This window comes from Carassius auratus, chromosome 38 (genome assembly GCF_003368295.1).
Source record: "Carassius auratus strain Wakin chromosome 38, ASM336829v1, whole genome shotgun sequence".
Lineage (NCBI taxonomy): Eukaryota > Metazoa > Chordata > Actinopteri > Cypriniformes > Cyprinidae > Carassius > Carassius auratus.
The window spans coordinates 643,383-663,059 of record NC_039280.1 but is presented as its reverse complement, the minus strand read 5'-3'; the positions used below and the strand labels follow the sequence as shown (position 1 = coordinate 663,059).

General features: G+C 35.6%; 1 protein-coding gene across 1 annotated transcript; it reads right to left on the bottom strand.

The window, feature by feature from the left end:
• Positions 1-452: 452 nt before the first annotated feature.
• On the bottom strand, positions 453-17,184 carry LOC113056592 (NACHT, LRR and PYD domains-containing protein 3-like). Its single transcript, XM_026223352.1, has 13 exons — positions 16,992-17,184; positions 16,682-16,766; positions 14,812-14,913; positions 14,412-14,507; positions 12,428-14,236; positions 11,275-11,445; positions 10,106-10,276; positions 7,998-8,168; positions 6,362-6,532; positions 4,783-4,953; positions 3,516-3,689; positions 1,452-1,630; positions 453-1,129 (listed from the first exon to the last, which is right to left on the bottom strand). Coding segments are annotated over exons 2-13 (3,267 nt in total). The 5' UTR covers positions 16,732-16,766; positions 16,992-17,184; the 3' UTR covers positions 453-1,127.
• Positions 17,185-19,677: the final 2,493 nt, after the last annotated feature.

Genomic DNA, 19,677 nt, shown 5'->3' with positions numbered 1-19,677 from the left:
TCATATTTTGTTTAGGATTTTCTGAACACATTTAACTTGTGTTTCACATTAAAAAATTACACAGTTCTTGAGGGAAGTGTTTTTCCCGGCTCTGCCCTATATCACCATTTTAAGGCATTATTTTAACTAAATATAATATATAGTCAGATTAAAACTAACTGCCAATATATAAAGGTGCAAATCAGCATCTATGCTTATCTTTCCTTTTTTCAAATGTTTAATATTTAAAATAACAATAATAATGTTTTTAAATAATAGATTAAAAAAAAAAAAAAACTTGTCTTCCTCAGTTCATCATCCATCTCTGGAAAAAAAATTTCCCTTGATGTTTGGTATCTTATTAACCGAAGCCTAATGAGATGCAGATATTATAGACAGGGTTTGTCTCATTAAATGAGTTTCAAGACTTCGATTAACTGTGAGATTTACAGAAGTGCATCTGTGGTGAAAGATAGACTGAGCTCTAAACATCTCTTGATTTATTCATTTGCAATACATGTATAACAGCAATCTGAGTTTAGTCAATTACAGCGAGCTCTTTTGTTCCCAGCTGGTTGTAAATTGGTTTGCAAATTCATGACAATTTTTTACTTATAAAGATAAAAAACTTTTTTTCTCCCAAAAGCTTTTTTTTTAAACATTTTTGAAAAACATTTGCTGCATGGATAAAAAATACATATAAAATATCTGCTGTACATATATCAGTCAAAATTGTGTTGAGAGAAGAAAAAATCATTTGCGAATCCTTTAAATTTTACAGTATTCAGAACAGAGGAAAATACAAAGCAGAAAATATAAGCAGCTATAAAATTATTTGTTATAAACAACATATAAACATTTAGAAATAAAAAGTATTTAAAGAGAAATATATCAACATCTCATTCTGCACGAATACAAATGTTTCCCACAAGATCCGTGTGCAATAACTTTCAGTGGTTCACATAAACATATTCCTTCCAATTTAATTTAAATCTAATTTAACATTCTCATTTTGTCAACATCAATAATTAGATAACGAGTGTTAGGAGTCAGTCAGGAAAATGAACATCTCGAACGTCTCTGAAGCGGCTCCTTATTCACCATCAGCTGATCCTGAGGAAACTGAACTGACGTCTAAACACTGAGAGTCCTACAATAAAACACACAGACAGACACATATGAGTCTGAGACATTACTGCTGTCACATCACATCAGCAGATCCAGCTCAGAAAACACACAGTATATTCATATTACAGCCAGAGATTAATAACAGTAAATTATCAACAACTACTGTCACCTAGAGACACTGTAAGACATTAAAATATTCATATATTCAAAATCAGTCACATCACAGAATTAAAAACAGTTTAAAGTACAGAGATTAAAGTGGAGCTGAATTATCTTATATTCTCCATTCACACACACAGGAGTCTGTTCCTCAATTTAGAAACTTTAAATAAACAAACACTCACAACAGGATAATGTCTCCAGTTTATAATGTGGATCCATCTTCAGATCAGAGAGTAACTTCTTACTAGAATCTCTTAGTTTATTGTAAGACAGATCCAGATCTCTCAGGTGTGAGGGGTTTGATCTCAGAGCTGAAGTCAGAGCAGAACAATCTTCATCTGTGACGCCACAATCACTCAACCTGTAGAGAACAATGACACACTCTTCACTCTCTCAGATCAGATCAGTTTAGCTGTGAATCCATTATTAATTGAGGTCAGATACAAGACATGATCATAAGACATCTAAATTTAACATGCAGTATTTAAAGACCCCTGTGTTAGAAATACTTTAACATTTTTAACATTGTATACAGTAGAGAATTAACAATTTCGATACTCATACTGCCATTTTCTGCTGGATCAGGTATCGGTCAGACAGGGCCTGTCCAAATCTGATATTGTTCATATAATATTCTGTTACTGTTAAGCTACAAAAACATTTTAAAGCACAATAAAGTTTTCCTGCACTATATTCCAAGTGTTCTGGAGACATATGATAGTTTAATGTGAGGTACAGTTGAATATAAGTCCTTAATTTTCACACAAACTCTTTTCTCCGCTGCGGCTGTCAGTCATCATTCATCATTCAAACCCTGATCACATTCAGTTACTACAGTCAGCTCGGTAAAACTCTCTCAAAGATCATTCAGTGTTCCCATTATTAGACTGGATTGTAGATAAATGTCTATGGTTTTGCATAAAATAACTTTATCTTGCTGGAGTTTATTGTTGTTTCTAAATCATGTTAATTGATACCGGATGTCTGTTAGAACAAAACATGGGAGAAGAAAAGACTATAAAATGTTTTTAAGCTGCACAGTAACTGAAATTTAAATCTGTTAAAAGAAAATCAACTGTTGCACAGATATAATACACGACACATCAGTATCTCTTCTCTTTGTTCTCTGAACTGTTTAATGTGAAGTGCTGCGTACATCGACTGCTTCAAGTGCATCATTCTGTAAGTGCTTTGTGCTGCAATGTATTTGTTCTGTCCTTTCCATCATATATTGTTGTCTACATGTATAATGCACTATACATTTAAAATAAATGTCTTTTCATTTTATAGCATGTGTTTAAATATAAATATATTGTTGTTCATGAATGGACTTTACAACAATACAAATAGCAACATGCAACATTTTACCAGATTTAGTGCTACACTTTTATTTGTTCCCTACTAAATACGTTTTTTTTACATTATATATTTAGATTTATGTGAAACTAGAAAAAATATGTAGCGCTCCAAACAGAAAAAAAGTTCTTAGTACTGCAGGTGCGTAGAGCCAATGGCATTAGAATGAACAGGAGGAATGGCTAACCGCACACTGATCCACTCAAGACTGAAAGTCTACAAAAATTATTTATTTTTCAATTTGCATCGTTCACCCTTTTTAAGCAAGTCAGCAAATTAAGGACAATTCAGCTGATTGTGCTTAATTGCTGACTTGCTTAAAAAGGGTGAAGGTTATTTGCTAAATGAGCACTGAAGATAGCAATGCGCTGAAACATTTGCTGGTGTCCATTCTGTTTTTAACTCACATGCACTTTGCACTTTTTTGCACGATGCAAATCGAAAAATAAATAATTTTTTTAGACTTTCAGTCTTCAGTGGATCAGTGTGCGGTTAGCCATTCCTCCTGTTCATATTTAGATTTATAAAATAATTGTGCATTTTTTTTTTTAGAATTAGCTGCTGAATTACTCACTAACCTAGTTTATAAGTTTTGTTTATATATATATATATATATATATATATATATATATATATATATATATATATATATATATATAATTTATAATTAATTAGTCTTTATTTAGTTGATTGTTAAAGAGTGATTATAAGTTCGACACACAGAGAAATACAAATTATACATTAAAAAAATAAATAATAATAATAATAATCAGGCCCCATCAGAACCAATGACTTTTGCAATGCTGTTTATTTTAATACTGAAAAGCTGAGGCTGAAACCTTCATATTAACTTTAAATGTGTTTCATGTGTGAGTTATACATGATCTTACCACAGTTTCTCCAGTTTACAGCGAGGATCCTGTAGTACATCAGAAAGCAGCTTCACTCCTGAATCTCTTAGTTTATTCCCAGACAGATTCAGTTCTCTCAGGTGTGAGGGGTTTGATCTCAGAGCTGAAGTCAGAGCAGAACAACCTTCATCTGTGACGCCACAATCACTCAACCTGTAGAGAACAATGACACACTCTTCCCTCTCTCAGATCAGATCAGTTTAGATGTGAAACCATTATTAATTGAATTCAGATACAAGACATGATCATAACACATCTAAATTTAACTTGCAGTATTTAAAGACCCCTGTGTTAGGAATATTTTAACATTATTAACATTGTTTACAGTACGGAAACAACAATTTCGATACTCATGCTGCCATTTTTATTATATATTTTAGTGCGAAGTTACATTGTCCTTAAATAGTTTTTTCAATGTGTACCACTTGCATAAACACTGCATCCGTAGGCGATATTATTCGTAGGGGCTGCCATTGGTGTTTCACGTGCTGTGATGTCAGAACTCGGAGTACATCGATCTAGTACGAGTTCACGAGTGGGAAGTCACAGGTTTGACTGCCGTTCTAGTGCACTTTCACGGGTTTAAGGTTGGAAAAACATGGGTTACGGGTTGCCTGGAATGCGGCATTAGTCTGTGAGACGAGTGGGAATGGAGCGAGACCCAGGAATAATTGGAAAGTGGTGAGTGGCGCAGGTGTCTCTCATTTCCAATTACTCCACCGGCCTCGCTCCATTCCCACGGCTCTCAGCCCTGCCCCACTCGTTACAGTCTGTATTTAGTTGATCGTGAAAGAGTGATTATCAGTTCCACACACAGAGATATAAACTCTATGTGGATTTAAAAAACTGCACTGGTATCAGATCAGGATCTGTATCAGATAATACTGAACCCCGGTGTCAGAATCAGTGTTGGAGACAAAAAAGACAGATTGAAGCATCTCTAGTTCATTGTGGAGTGAATGAAGTTGACAGAAATGCATACAGACAGTTGTTTGTGAGAACTTGAAACCGTTCTGTGTTATTAAGATTGTATTTTGTTTATCTTCAGTTAGATTTCTTACTTGATGGTATTCATGTAATTGTTTCTGTAACAAATGCAGATATCCTCTACTGTACATATAAACTACAGTGAACATCAGAACCAATGACTTTTGCAATGCTGTTTATTTTAATACTAAAAAGCTGAGGCTGAACATTTCATATTTACTTTAAATGTGCTTCATGTGTGAGTTATACATGATCTTACCACAGTTTCTCCAGTTTACAGCGAGGATCCTGTAGTACATCAGAAAGCAGCTTCACTGAATCTCTTAGATTATTCCCAGACAGATTCAGTTCTCTCAGGTGTGAGGGGTTTGATCTCAGAGCTGAAGACAGAGCAGAACAACCTTCAGCTGTGACGCCACAATCTCTCAACCTGTAGAGAACAATGACACAGTGTTAATTGTAGTTGAAGTGTGTGTAGTTTGTTATTGACTCTGGTCTCAGAGCAGGAGAGGAGATATAATGACAAGCATTGCCACATACTGCTGCTGACAGAATGAGATTTCTGCATGTTGATGCTCAATGCTGCTGTTTGAAACTGTCATGTGCTTCAGGACTGAACAGACACACAGAGCTGAATGTGAGATATTGTTTCATAGTGATATAAGCACAGATCTGTCTGGAGAAACAGTCACGTGCTCCTCTAATAAACACCTACAGGAGGACATCTGCTTCACAGGAGCCATGTGTAACCATTACATCTCATTTATTAACTCTTGTGATCAAACACAGAATTGTGTCATGTTTGGTCTCATCTGGAAGATTAAAACTGAATAGAAATGTGTTGAACTCAATAGAGATTCTCAAGGTCCAAAGTCAGAACTATTGCCTACACAAGCATTGAGATCATGTTAATGAACTTTTCTTCTGACTCATCACCGGTTTACCTCCAGCTTTATTGTCTTTGGAGTTTATTTTCTACTTTGATGAACTTTATTTTCTTAAATAAGGCTTTTCTCATGAAATAAGACAGAGCTGAACAAGGGATGTGATCGGTCCTGGAGGATCACAGAGTTTAGCTTCAACCCTGATTAAACTCACCTGCTGTAACTTTCTAGAGATCCTGAAGACACTGATTACTGTGTTCAGAAAGACTGGATTAACACACAGGTGAACAGGACACTAGAGCAGAGGGAGACCCAGACGAAACACTGCTCTCCCCAGAACATGATTTACACCGAGGAGGACTTTAAATCGGTCCATGTCATGATCCGGCCCTGTGTTCAGCTGTGTTTAATTGGGGTTGGAGCTAAACTCTGCAGGACTGTGTCTCTCCAGGACCGAGTTTACCTCTCCCTGATATAAGAGGAACATGAAACTGCTGATAGAGCAGCAAATAAATATATAAAATAAAAATACTGTTTGTGGTTTTACAGGTCTTGAGGGTCTTTTATCAATGATAATGCTGAACACTGAAGTGATTATAACTTTCTTTCACTCATTGATCACTGTAATACTGAGTTAAAACTAAACACATTCAGACTCTTGTCTGTTCAACTCTAAACCTCTGAGATATTCATCCTGCAGTAAGTCACAGAGACTCTGGATTACTGTTTTACATGTTATCTGAAAGTTCATTATTGATCCAACTACCATAAGCAAAGCATGTGATGTAATGGAAATGAATGAAATTAACTTCAGTTACTGTGTTAATTAACCCTCAGAGTGAATTCTCCTGAAATATAGTGTGTTTACCGAACATTGCTGATTTTATTCTTAAAACTGAAATTAAAGGGTGTTTTACTGAGGACAAAGACATGTGACAATCAGAGAGATCTTACCACAGTTTCTCCAGTTTACAGCGAGGATCCTGTAGTACATCAGAAAGCAGCTTCACTGAATCTCTTAGTTTATTGTGAGACAGATTCAGTTCTCTCAGGTGTGAGGGGTTTGATCTCAGAGCTGAAGTCAGAGCAGAACAACCTTCATCTGTGATGCAACAACCACTCAACCTGTAGAGAACAATGACACACTCTTCACTCTCTCAGATCAGATCAGTTTAGATGTGAATACATTATTAAAGATAAAGGACAAACTTAGGCCCCGTCCACAAGGAGACGCGTTTCTGTGAATACGCACAAATTTTTTAGCGGATAGGCGTTTCGTCCACACGGATCCGGTGTTTTCATCAGGTGAAACCGCTATTTTTTGAAACCGGGTCCCAGAGTGGATAAATTTGAAAACGCCGTCTTTGTGTTTTCGTCTGGACGGCTAATCCGTATATTTTCTGAAACGATGACATCATCAGCCACGTCTCCCCCCTAGTCAGACAGCTCTACGTCACATAACAGCAACAAAAACATAAACAAACACTGAATGATTGTCTTTTTATTAACTAACATTAACACTGATTAATAAATGTATTGTTCCATGTTCGTTTGTGTACCACGCGCAAGGTTTATGAGCATAGTCCAAGTCTTCTTCTCTGTTTTTAGTGTATCTCTGTGGCAGAATTACAGCGCCACATACTGGTTTGGCATGTATACTACATCATTATGCAGTTTCGTGTGGACGCGGATATTTCTTGAGACGAGGAAAAAAAGATCGGATTGGGGTAAGCTCCGTCTCCGTGTGGACGAGGCCTTAGAGCTCAAATCAATATGCTGTGACAGATTATCAGGTGTGTCATGGAAAATTATCACAAACTTAATAGCCTACCTCCATTACATTTCATTATTATTATTTTAAATAAATGCTATTGGTCATCATCATTATGTCTGTTTGAGGGTTTTACAAATATGTAACCAATGAAAAGCATTCGAAAGAGCTTGTGTCTAAACCTCATAACTCCATTCAGAATAAAGTGCTGTGACGCACAGTTTGAAGACGGACGTCTACTTCTTCACAATGCAACATTAATCAAGAACTGATGTTTGAATAGGTACAGCGTTTCCTTTACTCAAGAAACACTGTCTGTAAAGACTAATGTATTTGTGTTTAAAGAGCAGAGAAGAGTCTTATTTGTCGTCTAGTTGTAGCCAATACACTTTTGTATGTTTTTAATATCCTGTGGATAGTGGTTCATCTTTTATATCATGAGATTTTGGCCAAATTTAAACAACAAGAAAACCTGAGTGTCCATATAGCTACAATAAACTTTATAATCTGTAGATAGATGACAATGTAATGCAATTAATTCACTGCCTTAGATTAACTGCTCGTTCTAATGACGGACAAAACACAGACTACCTCCGACATTCACTCCTCAAAAACACTGTTAACACCATCTGAGCATGATTTTTATTTTTATTTTTTGAAAATGTTAAGCGCAAGTGTCTGATTGTTTAATTATTGGGGGAAGACCTTTTTTTTAGTGCTTAGTGGTGTGGCATGGGATTTTTTACTTATCAAATCTGAAAAAAAAATGTCTGGAAAACACTGCACCACACGTACGAGTCATATACAGTATGATCTTACCCGAGTGTCTCCAGTTTACACTGAGGATCCTGTAGTACATCAGAAAGCAGCTTCACTGAATCTCTTAGTTTATTGTAAGACAGATCCAGTTCTCTCAGGTGTGAGGGGTTTGATCTCAGAGCAGAAGTCAGAGCAGAACAACCTTCATCTGTGACGCCACAATCTCTCAACCTGTAGAGAACAATGACACACTCTTCAGTCTCTCAGATCAGATCAGTTTAGCTGTGAATCCATTATTAATTGACGTCAGATACAAGACATGATCATAAAGCATCTACATCTAACATGCAGTATTTAAAGACTCCTGTGTTAGAAATCTTTTAACAGGGCCTGTCCAAATCCGATATTGTTCATATATTCTGTGTTACTGTTAATCTGCACAATAAAGTTTTCCTGCACTATATTCCAAGTGTTCTGAAGACATATGATAGTTTAATGTGAGGTACAGTTGAATATAAGTCCTTAATTTTCACACAAACTCTTTTCTCCGCTGCGGCTGTCAGTCATCATTCATCATTCAAACCCTGATCACATTCAGTTACTACAGTCATCTCGGTAAAACTCTCTCAAAGATCATTCAGTGTTCCCATTATTAGACTTGATTGTAGATAAAAGTCTATGGTTTTGCATAAAATAACTTTATCTTGCTGGAGTTTATTGTTGTTTCTAAATCATGTTACTTGATACCGGATGTCTGTTAGAACAAAACATGGGAGAAGAAAAGACTATAAAATGTTTTAAAGCTGCACAGTAACTGAAATTTAAATCTGTTAAAAGAAAATCAACTGTTGCACAGATTACTGTATTTTCCAGACTATAAGTCGCACTTTTTTCATAGTTTGGCTGGTCCTGCGACTTATAGTCAGGTGCAACTTATTTATCAAAATTAATTTGACATGAACCAAGAGAAATGAACTAAGACAAATGAATGAACATGAAAACATTACCGTCTACAGCGGCGAGATGGCTCTCTATGTTGCTCAGTTCTCCTGTAGTCTACACTGAAGACATAGAGCGCCTCTCGTGGCTGGAGACGTTAATGTTTTCTCTTGGTTCTAAATAAATGCGACATATAGTCCAGTGCGACTTATATATGGTTTTTTCCTCATCATGACGTATTTTTGGACTGATGCGACTTATACTCAGGTGTGACTTATAGTCCGAAAAATACGGTAATACACTACACCTCAGTATCTCTTCTCTTTTTTCTGTGATCTGTTTAATGTGAAGTGCTGTGTACATCGACTGCTTCAAGTGCATCATTCTGTAAGTGCTTTGTGCTGCAATGTATTTGTTCTGTCCTTTCCATCATATGTTGTTGTCTATATGTATAATGTGCTAAAATGTCTTTACATTTTATAGTATGTGTTTATATATATTGTTTTTCATAAATTGATTTTTTAACAACACAAAAAGCAATGTGCAACATTTTACCAGATTTAGTGCTACACTTTTATTTGTTTTCCACTAAATAATGTTTTTTCACTATATATTTAGATTTATAAAATTATGGTGCACTGATTTTTTAAATAACATTAGCTGCTGAATTATCCACTAAACTAGTTTATCTTTTTTTTTCTTATTTATTTTTTTTATTTTATTTTTCTTTATAATGAATTAGTCTGTATTTAGTTGATTGTGAAAGAGTGATTATCAGTTCAACACACAGAGAAATACAAATTCTACATCGATTTAAAAGAATAAAAACTGCACAGGTGTGAGATCAGGATCTGTATCAGATAATACTGAACCCCGGTGTCAGAATCAGTGTTGGAGACAAAAAAGACTGACTGGAGCATCTCAAGTTCATTGTGCAGTGAATGAAGTTGACAGAAATGCATACAGACAGTTTCTGTTCGTGAGAACTTGAAACCGTTCTGTGTTATTCTGTGTATTTTGTTTATCTTCAGTTGGATTTTTCACTTGATGGTATTCATGTAATTGTTTCTGTAACAAATGCAGATATCCTCTACTGTACATATAAACTACAGTAAACATCACAACCAATGACTTTTGCAATGCTGTTTATTTTAATACTAAAAAGCTGAGGCTGAACCCTTCATTTTTACTTGAAATGTGCTTCATGTGTGAGTCATATATGATCTTACCACAGTTTCTCCAGTTTACAGCGAGGATCCTGTAGTACATCAGAAAGCAGCTTCACTGAATCTCTTAGTTTATTCTCAGACAGATCCAGTTCTCTCAGGTGTGAGGGGTTTGATCTCAGAGCTGAAGTCAGAGCAGAACAACCTTCATCTGTGACGCCACAATCTCTCAACCTGTAGAGAACAATGACACACTCTTCACTCTCTCAGATCAGATCAGTTTAGCTGGGAATCCATTATTAAAGATAAAGGACAAACTTAGAGCTCAAATCAATATGCTGTGACAGATTATCAGGTGTGTCATGGAAAATTATCACAAACTTAATAGCCTACCTCCATTACATTTCATTATTATTATTTTAAATAAATGCTATTGGTCATCATCATTATGTCTGTTTGAGGGTTTTACAAATATTTAACCAATGAAAAGCATTCGAAAGAGCTTGTGTCTAAACCTCATAACTCCATTCAGAATAAAGTGCTGTGACGCACAGTTTGAAGACGGACGTCTACTTCTTCACAATGCAACATTAATCAAGAACTGAAGTTTGAATAAGTTCAGTGTTTCCTTTACTCAAGAAACACTGTCTGTAAAGACTAATGTATTTGTGTTTAAAGAGCAGAGAAGAGTCTTATTTGTCGTCTAGTTGTAGCCAATATGCTTTTGTATGTTTTTAATATCCTGTGGATAGTGGTTCATCATTTATATTGTGAGATTTTGGCCAAATTTAAACAACAAGAAAACCTGAGTGTCCATATAGCTACAATAAACTTTATAATCTGTAAATAGATGACAATGTAATGCAATTAATTCACTGCCTTAGATTAACTGCTCGTTCTAATGACGGACAAAACACACGATTACCTTCGACATTCACTCCTCAAAAACACTGTTAACACCATCTGAGCATGATTTTTATTTTTATTTTTTGAAAATGTTAAGCGCAAGTGTCTGATTGTTTAATTATTGGGGGAAAACCTTTTTTTTGTGCTTAGTGGTGTGCCATGGGATTTTTTACTTAGCAAATCTGTGTCACGGCAAAAAAAACAAACAAAAAAAAACCGGCTGGAACAAACACTGCACTACATAACATGTGCATTATATATGTTTATACATATATTAAATGTAATTAATTAAATGTGCTTCATGTGTGAGTTATATATGATCTTACCCCAGTTTCTCCAGTTTAAAGTGAGGATCCTGTAGTACATCAGAAAGCAGCTTCACTGAATCTCTTAGTTTATTCCCAGACAGATTCAGTTCTCTCAGGTGTGAGGGGTTTGATCTCAGAGCTGAAGTCAGAGCAGAACAACCTTCATCTGTGACGCCACAATCTCTCAACCTGTAGAGAACAATGACACAGTGTTAATTGTAGTTGAAGTGTGTGTAGTTTGTTATTGACTCTGTTCTCAGAGCAGGAGAGGAGATATAATGACAAGCATTGTCACATACTGCTGCTGACAGAATGAGATTTCTGCATGTTGATGCTCAATGAAACACTATTAAACAGCTATCAAAAAAATAAAATAAAATAAAAAAACACAATCAACTTGCAATTCCAATACAATTAAATTGATTCAAACCATGAGAAAAAAACAAAACATGCACATGCATTTTATTGGCATACAAGTTTCATGGGCAAATTGATACAACATTTTTAAAAACAGCATTAATACATAATTTATCTATTAAGTAAAATTGTAATTGTATTTAATCGTATTGCACTTGTGTAAAAATGAAATTATTTTAATTTTAACTTCTAACTGGTTTAACATGTTTAAAATAATCCAGATGCTGGACTGTGAACTGGCAGTTCTTGTGTTTTAATATAAGTTTGAGTCTAGATCTTGTCATTCCAGATGCCCTTCTGTAAGATTTAAAAACTGAAAAAAATATAAAAATAAACATGTATAATTAATAACTTCTTGTAGATATCAAATGTTGTCTTCATAAGTGTGTGTTCAAGTAAGCTGCTGTTTTGCTCCAGTAACGGATTCATCAGATTTGAGGAGATCTGAGCTGCTGTATATAAGAGCTGCTTCTCCACTTGTTTGGTTGATTTCTTGATTTCTGCTTCGTCTTTTATGCCAGATGAGAAATATTTAAATTCCTTCATGTTAAATTTAACATTTTTAATTTGATAACCAGCATTATTTACGTGACTTTGTTTGAATGCATGAAAAAATATTTTACAATGTCTCTGTACTGAAAATACAAACTGCAGATCACTAAAATAATAGTTACATCACTGAAGATTAATGAGCTTTTAACTCTGATTTTCTTCATGTTTAAACAGTGAAGAGATTGTTCTCAGTGATACTTACTGAACTGATCTGGATTCTTTAATCACAGGCAGCAACTTCTGAAGAACTTTCATATTTTCAGGATTATCCTTTCCTTTAACAAATTTATCAAGATGAAACTCATTCAGTTCCTCTTCTGATGTCAACAACACAAAAACTAAAGCTGACCACTGAGATGAAGAGAGATTGGCTTCCTTTATTCCTCCAAATTTCAGATACTGTTGTATTTCCTCCACTAGTGAACGATCACCCAGTTCATTCAGACAGTGGAACAGATTGATGGATTTCTCTGGAGACTCAATGGTCCTGATCTTCTCCTTGATGTACTCGACTGTTTTCTCATTTCTGTCAGAGCTGCTTCTTTTCAGCTTCATTATTCGTTGAAGGAGAATCTGATGAGACTCCACTGACAAACCCAGAAGGAACCGCAGGAAAAGATCCAGATGTCCATTTTTACTCTGTAGAGCCTCTTTCACAGTTCTCTGATGCAGCTCAGATAATGAATCATGTTCTGATGAACTGAGTTTAAACTGTTTCTTCACTTTAGACAGTAAACTCTGTTTGGTGATTGGCTCAAACACATTTCTGTTGTGGTTTGTACAGGAGAGGTGCACATATAGAGCTGCTAGATGTTCCTGAATGCTCAGATGAACAAAGCAGAAGACTTTCCCCTGATACAAGCCCAGCTCCTCTCTGAAGATCTGAGTGCACAATCCTGAGTACACTGATGCTTCTGTCACATCAATGCCACACTCTCTCAGGTCTTCCTCGTAGAAGATCAGGTTTCCTTTCACAAGCTGCTCAAAAGCCACTTTCCCCAGTTTGAGGATCATGTCTTCATCTTTCCCCTTCTTCTCATAGTCCTTCTCATGTTTGATGTTGGTCTGAAGGATCAGGAAGTGTGTGTACATCTGAGTGAGAGTCTTGGGAATCTCTCCTCTCTTTCCTCGACTCAACATCTTCTCCAGAACAGCGGCTGAGATCCAGCAGAACACTGGGATGTGGCACATGATGTAGAGGCTCCTTGATGACTTCAGGTGTGAGATGATCCTGTCGGCCAGACTCTGATCACTGATTCTCTTCCTGAAGTATTCCTCCTTCTGTGGCTGATTGAAGCCTCGTACCTCTGTCACTCGATGGACACACTCAGAGGGGATGAGATCAGCTGCTGCTGGTCTGGAGGTGATCCAGATGAGAGCAGAGGGAAGCAGATTCCCCACAATGAGGTTCATCAGCAGCTCGTCCACTGAGGCTGATTCAGATATATTACACAGTTTCACTTTACTCTTAAAGTCCAGAGACAGACGACACTCATCCAGACCATCAAAGATGAACAACACTTTATATTCATCACTGGATATCTCCATTTCTTTAGTTTCAGGGAAAAACACATGAAGAAGGTCTGAAAGACTGAGTGTTTTGTCCTTCATCAGATTGATTTCTCTGAAAGGAAGTGGAAATATGAGCTGGACGTCCTGATTCTCTTTCCCTTCAGCCCAGTCCAGGATCAACTTCTGCACAGAGACTGTTTTTCCAATGCCAGCGACTCCCTTTGTCAGCACAGTTCTGATGGCTTTGTCTTGTCCAGGTAAAGGTCTAAAAATGTCACTGCATTTGATGGCTGTGTCCTCGGTTGCTTCTCTCCTGGATTGTGTCTCAATCTGTCTCACCTCATGTTCATTACTGATCTCTCCACTCTCACTCTCTGTGATGTAGAGCTCTGTGTAGATCTCATTCAGGAGTGTTGAGTTTCTCTGTGTCGCTGTTCCCTCATACAGACGCTCAAACTTCTGCTGCAGATTTGATCTGAACGTGTTTAGGACTTCATGGCTGGAAAATTAAAATACCACATTATTACATGAGCAAGAGAGCAGAATGTACAGAGCAAAACATATATTTTTTAATGTATTCTGAAAATATCATAGAGTTTATAAATGTGTCAGTTATTAATGATGTATTTCAGTAATGTGTGATAATGCATTGTATTAAACATCCCCCAGTTTACCTCACACCAGGATACGTGTTGTGTTGTGGTTGATTCATAGACTGGTCATATTTCTTACAGAAGGGTTTTGTTACTGATCTGTGTTGCAGGATTGACCTTGAATCAAGAATCAAACACTCTGACATTGGTAAAAAATAATAATATTAATTCCAATTACCTTAATAAAAGCTGTTATTTTATTAAAAATGCACCTGCTCAATGTCACAATAAATGCAACTAAATGAATAATTATACTTTGTGCTCTATATCTGCTTGTTGTCATTATATTTACTGCTGCATTCATAGACAGACTTCTGCTCATGTTTACTTATTACATTGCTGTATAATTAGGACAGTTTATTTTAAAATATCTTACTATAAAAATATATTTTACAAAACAATTTAGAACTTGAGGTTGAACCTTGTGTCATCACTCTTAAAGTCAATTAGATGAAACAAAGAAGCATCACTCCTCACAGACACACAGCTGGGCTCTGCTTCTGATCTCTTCTGATCAACTGAACTATAACAGAGATTGTGAGCAAATGATAACATACCAGATGAAATAATCAAATCACATGATAAAGCAAACAAACAAATATTCCAATCATACCTGGATTCTATGTACAGTTGAAGTCAAAAGTTTACACTCACCTTGTAGAATCTCCAAAATGTTAATTATTTTGCCAAAATAAGAGGTCTCATGCAAACTGTGTTATTTTTTTATTTACTGTAGGACTGTTTTTCCAGTTTTTATTTAGTATTGACCCGAATAAGGTATTTCACACAAAATATGTTTGCATATAGTCCTCAAGAGAAAGTGATAGTTGAATTTATAAAAATCACCCTATTTGAAAGTATACATCCCCTTGATTCTTGATGTTGTTAGCTGAATGATCCATTTTTTTTTTCTATTTTTAATAATTGTTCATGAGTCTCATGTTTGTCCTGAACAGTTAAACTGCCTGTTGTTCTTCCGAAAAATCCTTCAGCTCCCACAAATTCTTTGGATTTCCAGCATTTTTGTGTATTTGAACCCTTTCCAACAATGTCTGTATGATTTTGACATCCACCCTTTCACACTGAAGACAACTGAGTGACTCATTATTACAGATGGTTCAAACACTCACAGACTCTCCTGAAGATCAGGATAAATTTCACCTGTTTTGTCTCCTGGGAAACATGAAAGTATCTTTTGTAGCTTCTACAGCAGAGGTGGGGAACGTTGATCCTGGAGGGCCTGTGTCCCTGCAGAGTTTAGCTCCAACCCTAATCAAACACACCTGAACAAGCTAATCAAGATCTTCAGGACACAGGTATGGTTTTTTTCAGGGTTGGAGCTAAACTCTGCAAGGACACAGGTCCTCCAGGATCAACGTTCCCCACCCCTGTTCTAAAGGGAAGTACTAAGTGAAGAAAACAAAAATATATATAAATATATTAGGTTGAAATAAGAAAAGTTTATAAATCTCCATTCTGTTCAAAAGTTTCACCCCCAGTTCTTAATGTATATTTTTTCCTTCTGGAGCATCAGTGAGCATTTTAATCTTTTGTAACAGTTGTACATGGGTCCCTTAATTGTCTTCAGTGTGCAAAGATGGATCTCAAAATCATAGAGTTATTTCTGGAAAGGGTTCAAATACACAACAAACCTGAAGGATTTTTCTGAGGAAGAGCAGGCAGTTTTACTGTTCAGGCCAAACAAGGGACTCATGAACACCTATTAAAAAAACTAAAAGAAAAACGCTGTGGATCATTCAGTTAACAACACAGTATTAATAATTAAGTGTATTTAAACTTTTGAACAGGGTCATTTTTATAAATTCAACTATTATTTTCTCTTCTGGAATATATGTAAACGTATTTTATGTGAAATACCTTATTCGGGTCAATTCTAAATAAAAAATAACATTCATTTTGTATGATCCCTTTTATTTTGGTAAAACTTTCTGTTGATTCTGCAAGGTTTATGTAAACATTTGACTTCAACTGTAGGCTATGTGTCTACTGTATGAATTAAAATACTCATCAAAAACATGCAAACTTGCATACATAAATGTGCAAAACATATATAGTTTGTGTATTTGCTTTCATCAGGCTTTTATGGCTCATATATGCAATTCAGAGGGCAAAGGTAGATTGTGTACAACAGGTTTAAAGTGCGTAACAGGTTGCACAACAGGATCAAAGTTTAGATCATGTTAATAATTAGGCCCTTGAAAAAAACATGATAAAATTAAAATCTTCTAATAACATCGAACATTTTTATTGTTAATATGTATAGAAAGTACCTGCATCCTGGAGAGAAATCCTGATCTCGGGGTGTTTGTGTGTGATTCATGTTGAAGAGTGAGATCTCCAGCACTTACTCTGTCTCTGTGTGGAAATGACAAACTAATCATTCAGCTGAACGGATCCTGAGAGTCCAGAAACAGCGCTCACTCAAACACACAATCTTAGTCTTATCTGAACTCAAATGTTAAAATCAACCACAGACAACACGAAACAGCAACTAAACCACTTCATTCGCTTGAAAATAAAGATATCAAACACATATCAGAGAACACACGTCCTTCAGGAGAAAATGAAAGCAGAAGTTACCTGCAGCGTCGAGTCACCTGCGCTTCCATATAAGCAGACACCAAACCAGATATTTAAATGTTTCCACTATATTGCCTTCAAAAATCTATCAGTATTTTTGAAGGCAATATAGATCAGCAAACATTAGATAATAACAGAAAGTATTTGGATATAGTCCGGATATGGACTCTGGTGTTGCAGCAGATGTGATGGAAATGAGTAACTAACTGACCTTTGGAACTAATGTCACGCTTCAAAAATAGATTATGTACATTGTTTCAACGGGTGTGGCATATTAAAATATATTTGATGTATGAAACATTACAAATTCATTTAAATGAATACACATTTTTTAATAGACTCATTTGTAGCATTTTAGACGTTTATAAATAGACTCATTTATAATATTAATTAAAACTTATTGTCAAGCAAATAGCATTTTGTTTGGTTGTGTAATGTCACAAATTCTAAGAATCAATTATCCAAAGTGATAGCTTAAAAAAATGTTTAGTAATATATCTAGCATCTGACTAATAGCCTACTATTAGTACTGTTTCTAATAGCTCCGCAAACCCCCACCTCCTAATATCTCTACACACATTTAACCTCTTACTTACACAGTGTCTATTCTTTGTTATGAGATGATTTGCGAGCGTGCAGAACTCAGCACTAAACATAAACGGCATTTGACTGGGCACTGTGTTCAGAAATCAACAGATATGTCTAGGCTTGACTTCACTGATCAACCTGCGATATATATATATATATATATATATATATATATATATATATATATATATATAATGTGTATGTATGCATGTATATATATACAAAAAAATACATGCAAACATACAGAAAATATGCTTGGACTTGCCAAGAGCAACTGGCACAAACTACACTTCCTTCAAGCTTAATACTTTGGTAATAGCATGTTAATCACATTGAGACAACTTAGTTTTATTGAGCTTGTCTCTTGATTCATCAGTATCCTGTGATTTCAGAGCAGTAATGAGTTTGCCGATGATAGAGTGAAGCTTTACTGAGACACACTTTGTCAAGAATGACTATAATTCTGCTGTTCAGTTTGTTCTGATGTTTATGAGCACTTTATGATTGATTATTCAGAAACACAGCTATCTGAGTCCTACATCTTGTCGTCTAACTTCAGTCTGCATCTTAGCTGCAGATTCACAGAGTTCGAGGAGTGTAATGCAGTGTTATTCATACATGACCGGTGCTGACCCGACACCCTCCTACAGCCGTCTGAGGACTGACTTCAATAATCTGCTTCTTCCTCACAGCTTCTTCTGACCTGAATAAAAGCAGGTTATGTGTGACCGAACAACACTTCTGAGCAGTGCAAGACAAGCTGGATCCACATACATCCACAAAAGCACGACAAACATGTGTTTTCTTAAGATAAACAGCAAAACTACACTAACTTAATCGCATCATCTTTGCAAAATGTCAGCGTGTTCGATTGGATTGAGAATTGCAGATAATCTACGGAAGTAAAGTTTTCCAGAATCTGATAACTTTTTTTATTATTATTTGTACTTGTACAATGAATGTACTGTACATCCCTATTGTAAAAACTTGACAAATAAAAACCTTAATTTCGTTTTAACATTTACATCCACATACAGTGAAAGGCCAGGGTTATCATAATTAACTGAAACCGTAAAAAATGTTACTTAAAATGAATTATTTTATTTTAAATAAACAGTGGTGTAATGTAATGGAGTAAAAATACTTTGTTAGCATACTTAGGTATTTTTTAGGAGTATCAGTACATTTATTTGAGTTTTTATATTTCAGCCAACTTTTACTTTTACTCCACTACATATCCTAAATAAAATGTATAGTTTTACTCTGATACATTTCCCCTAAGCATTTTGATACAATACATCGTATGGGGCAAAATTATAAATTTTTATTTTATGCCAAAAATCATTAGGATATTAAGTAAAGATCATGTTCCATGTGAGTCCCACTCAGCCCTGTCACGCTGTTTTACATGCTTTGTGCTGATTTTCAATCTGTTGAAATGTTCCCTGAGTTATCTGGGAGCAAAGAAACCAATTACCCTACACTGAATGTCAGCTGCCCGCTGCAGCTTCATCTCTCTGACTAATTAGAAGGGTGAAGCTCTCGTCCTGCTTACAGCATCAAATAAGAGTTCACCTAACGGTCACATTATCAAAGCTAATTTATGGGCCTTACTTGCTTTTATGTTCCACAAGATACAAGATTATCATGATTCCTTCAGATGACAAATCTGTCAAAATAGCTAGCTACCTATCCATCCATAATCTATCCATCATCATGTCTCCATCATCCATCCATTATCATCTCTCCATCTTCCATCCATCATCATCTCTCCATCATCCATCTATCATCTATTCATTATCTATCCATCCATCCATCATCTATCCATCATCATCATCTCTCTGTCATCCATCATCTCTCCATCATCCATCATTCATCCAATTAATCTATCTACCTATGATCTATGATCATCTATCCATTCTTTCATCCCCTATCCATCCATCCTTCAATTACACAAAGCTTGAGTGGCATCATCAAACATTAGTTTAAACTGCAGATATATGCTTTTATTAGTCATATTCAATGTATTCACTGATTATTATGTCAGGATCTTCACTCTCATAAAATCAAGAGGAATTGCATTAGATGGATTTGGTAA

Excerpts from the sequence above, each read along its gene's own strand:
- LOC113056592 (XM_026223352.1), bottom strand. The coding sequence starts at position 16,731 with ATGAATCACACACAAACACCCCGAGATCAGGATTTCTCTCCAGGATGC. Across the intron at positions 14,914-16,681 it reads GATTTCTCTCCAGGATGCAG|TTCAGTTGATCAGAAGAGAT; the intron begins GTACTTTCTATA and ends TCTCTGTTATAG. Across the intron at positions 8,169-10,105 it reads TGTAAACTGGAGAAACTGTG|GTTGAGAGATTGTGGCGTCA; the intron begins GTAAGATCATAT and ends TGTTCTCTACAG.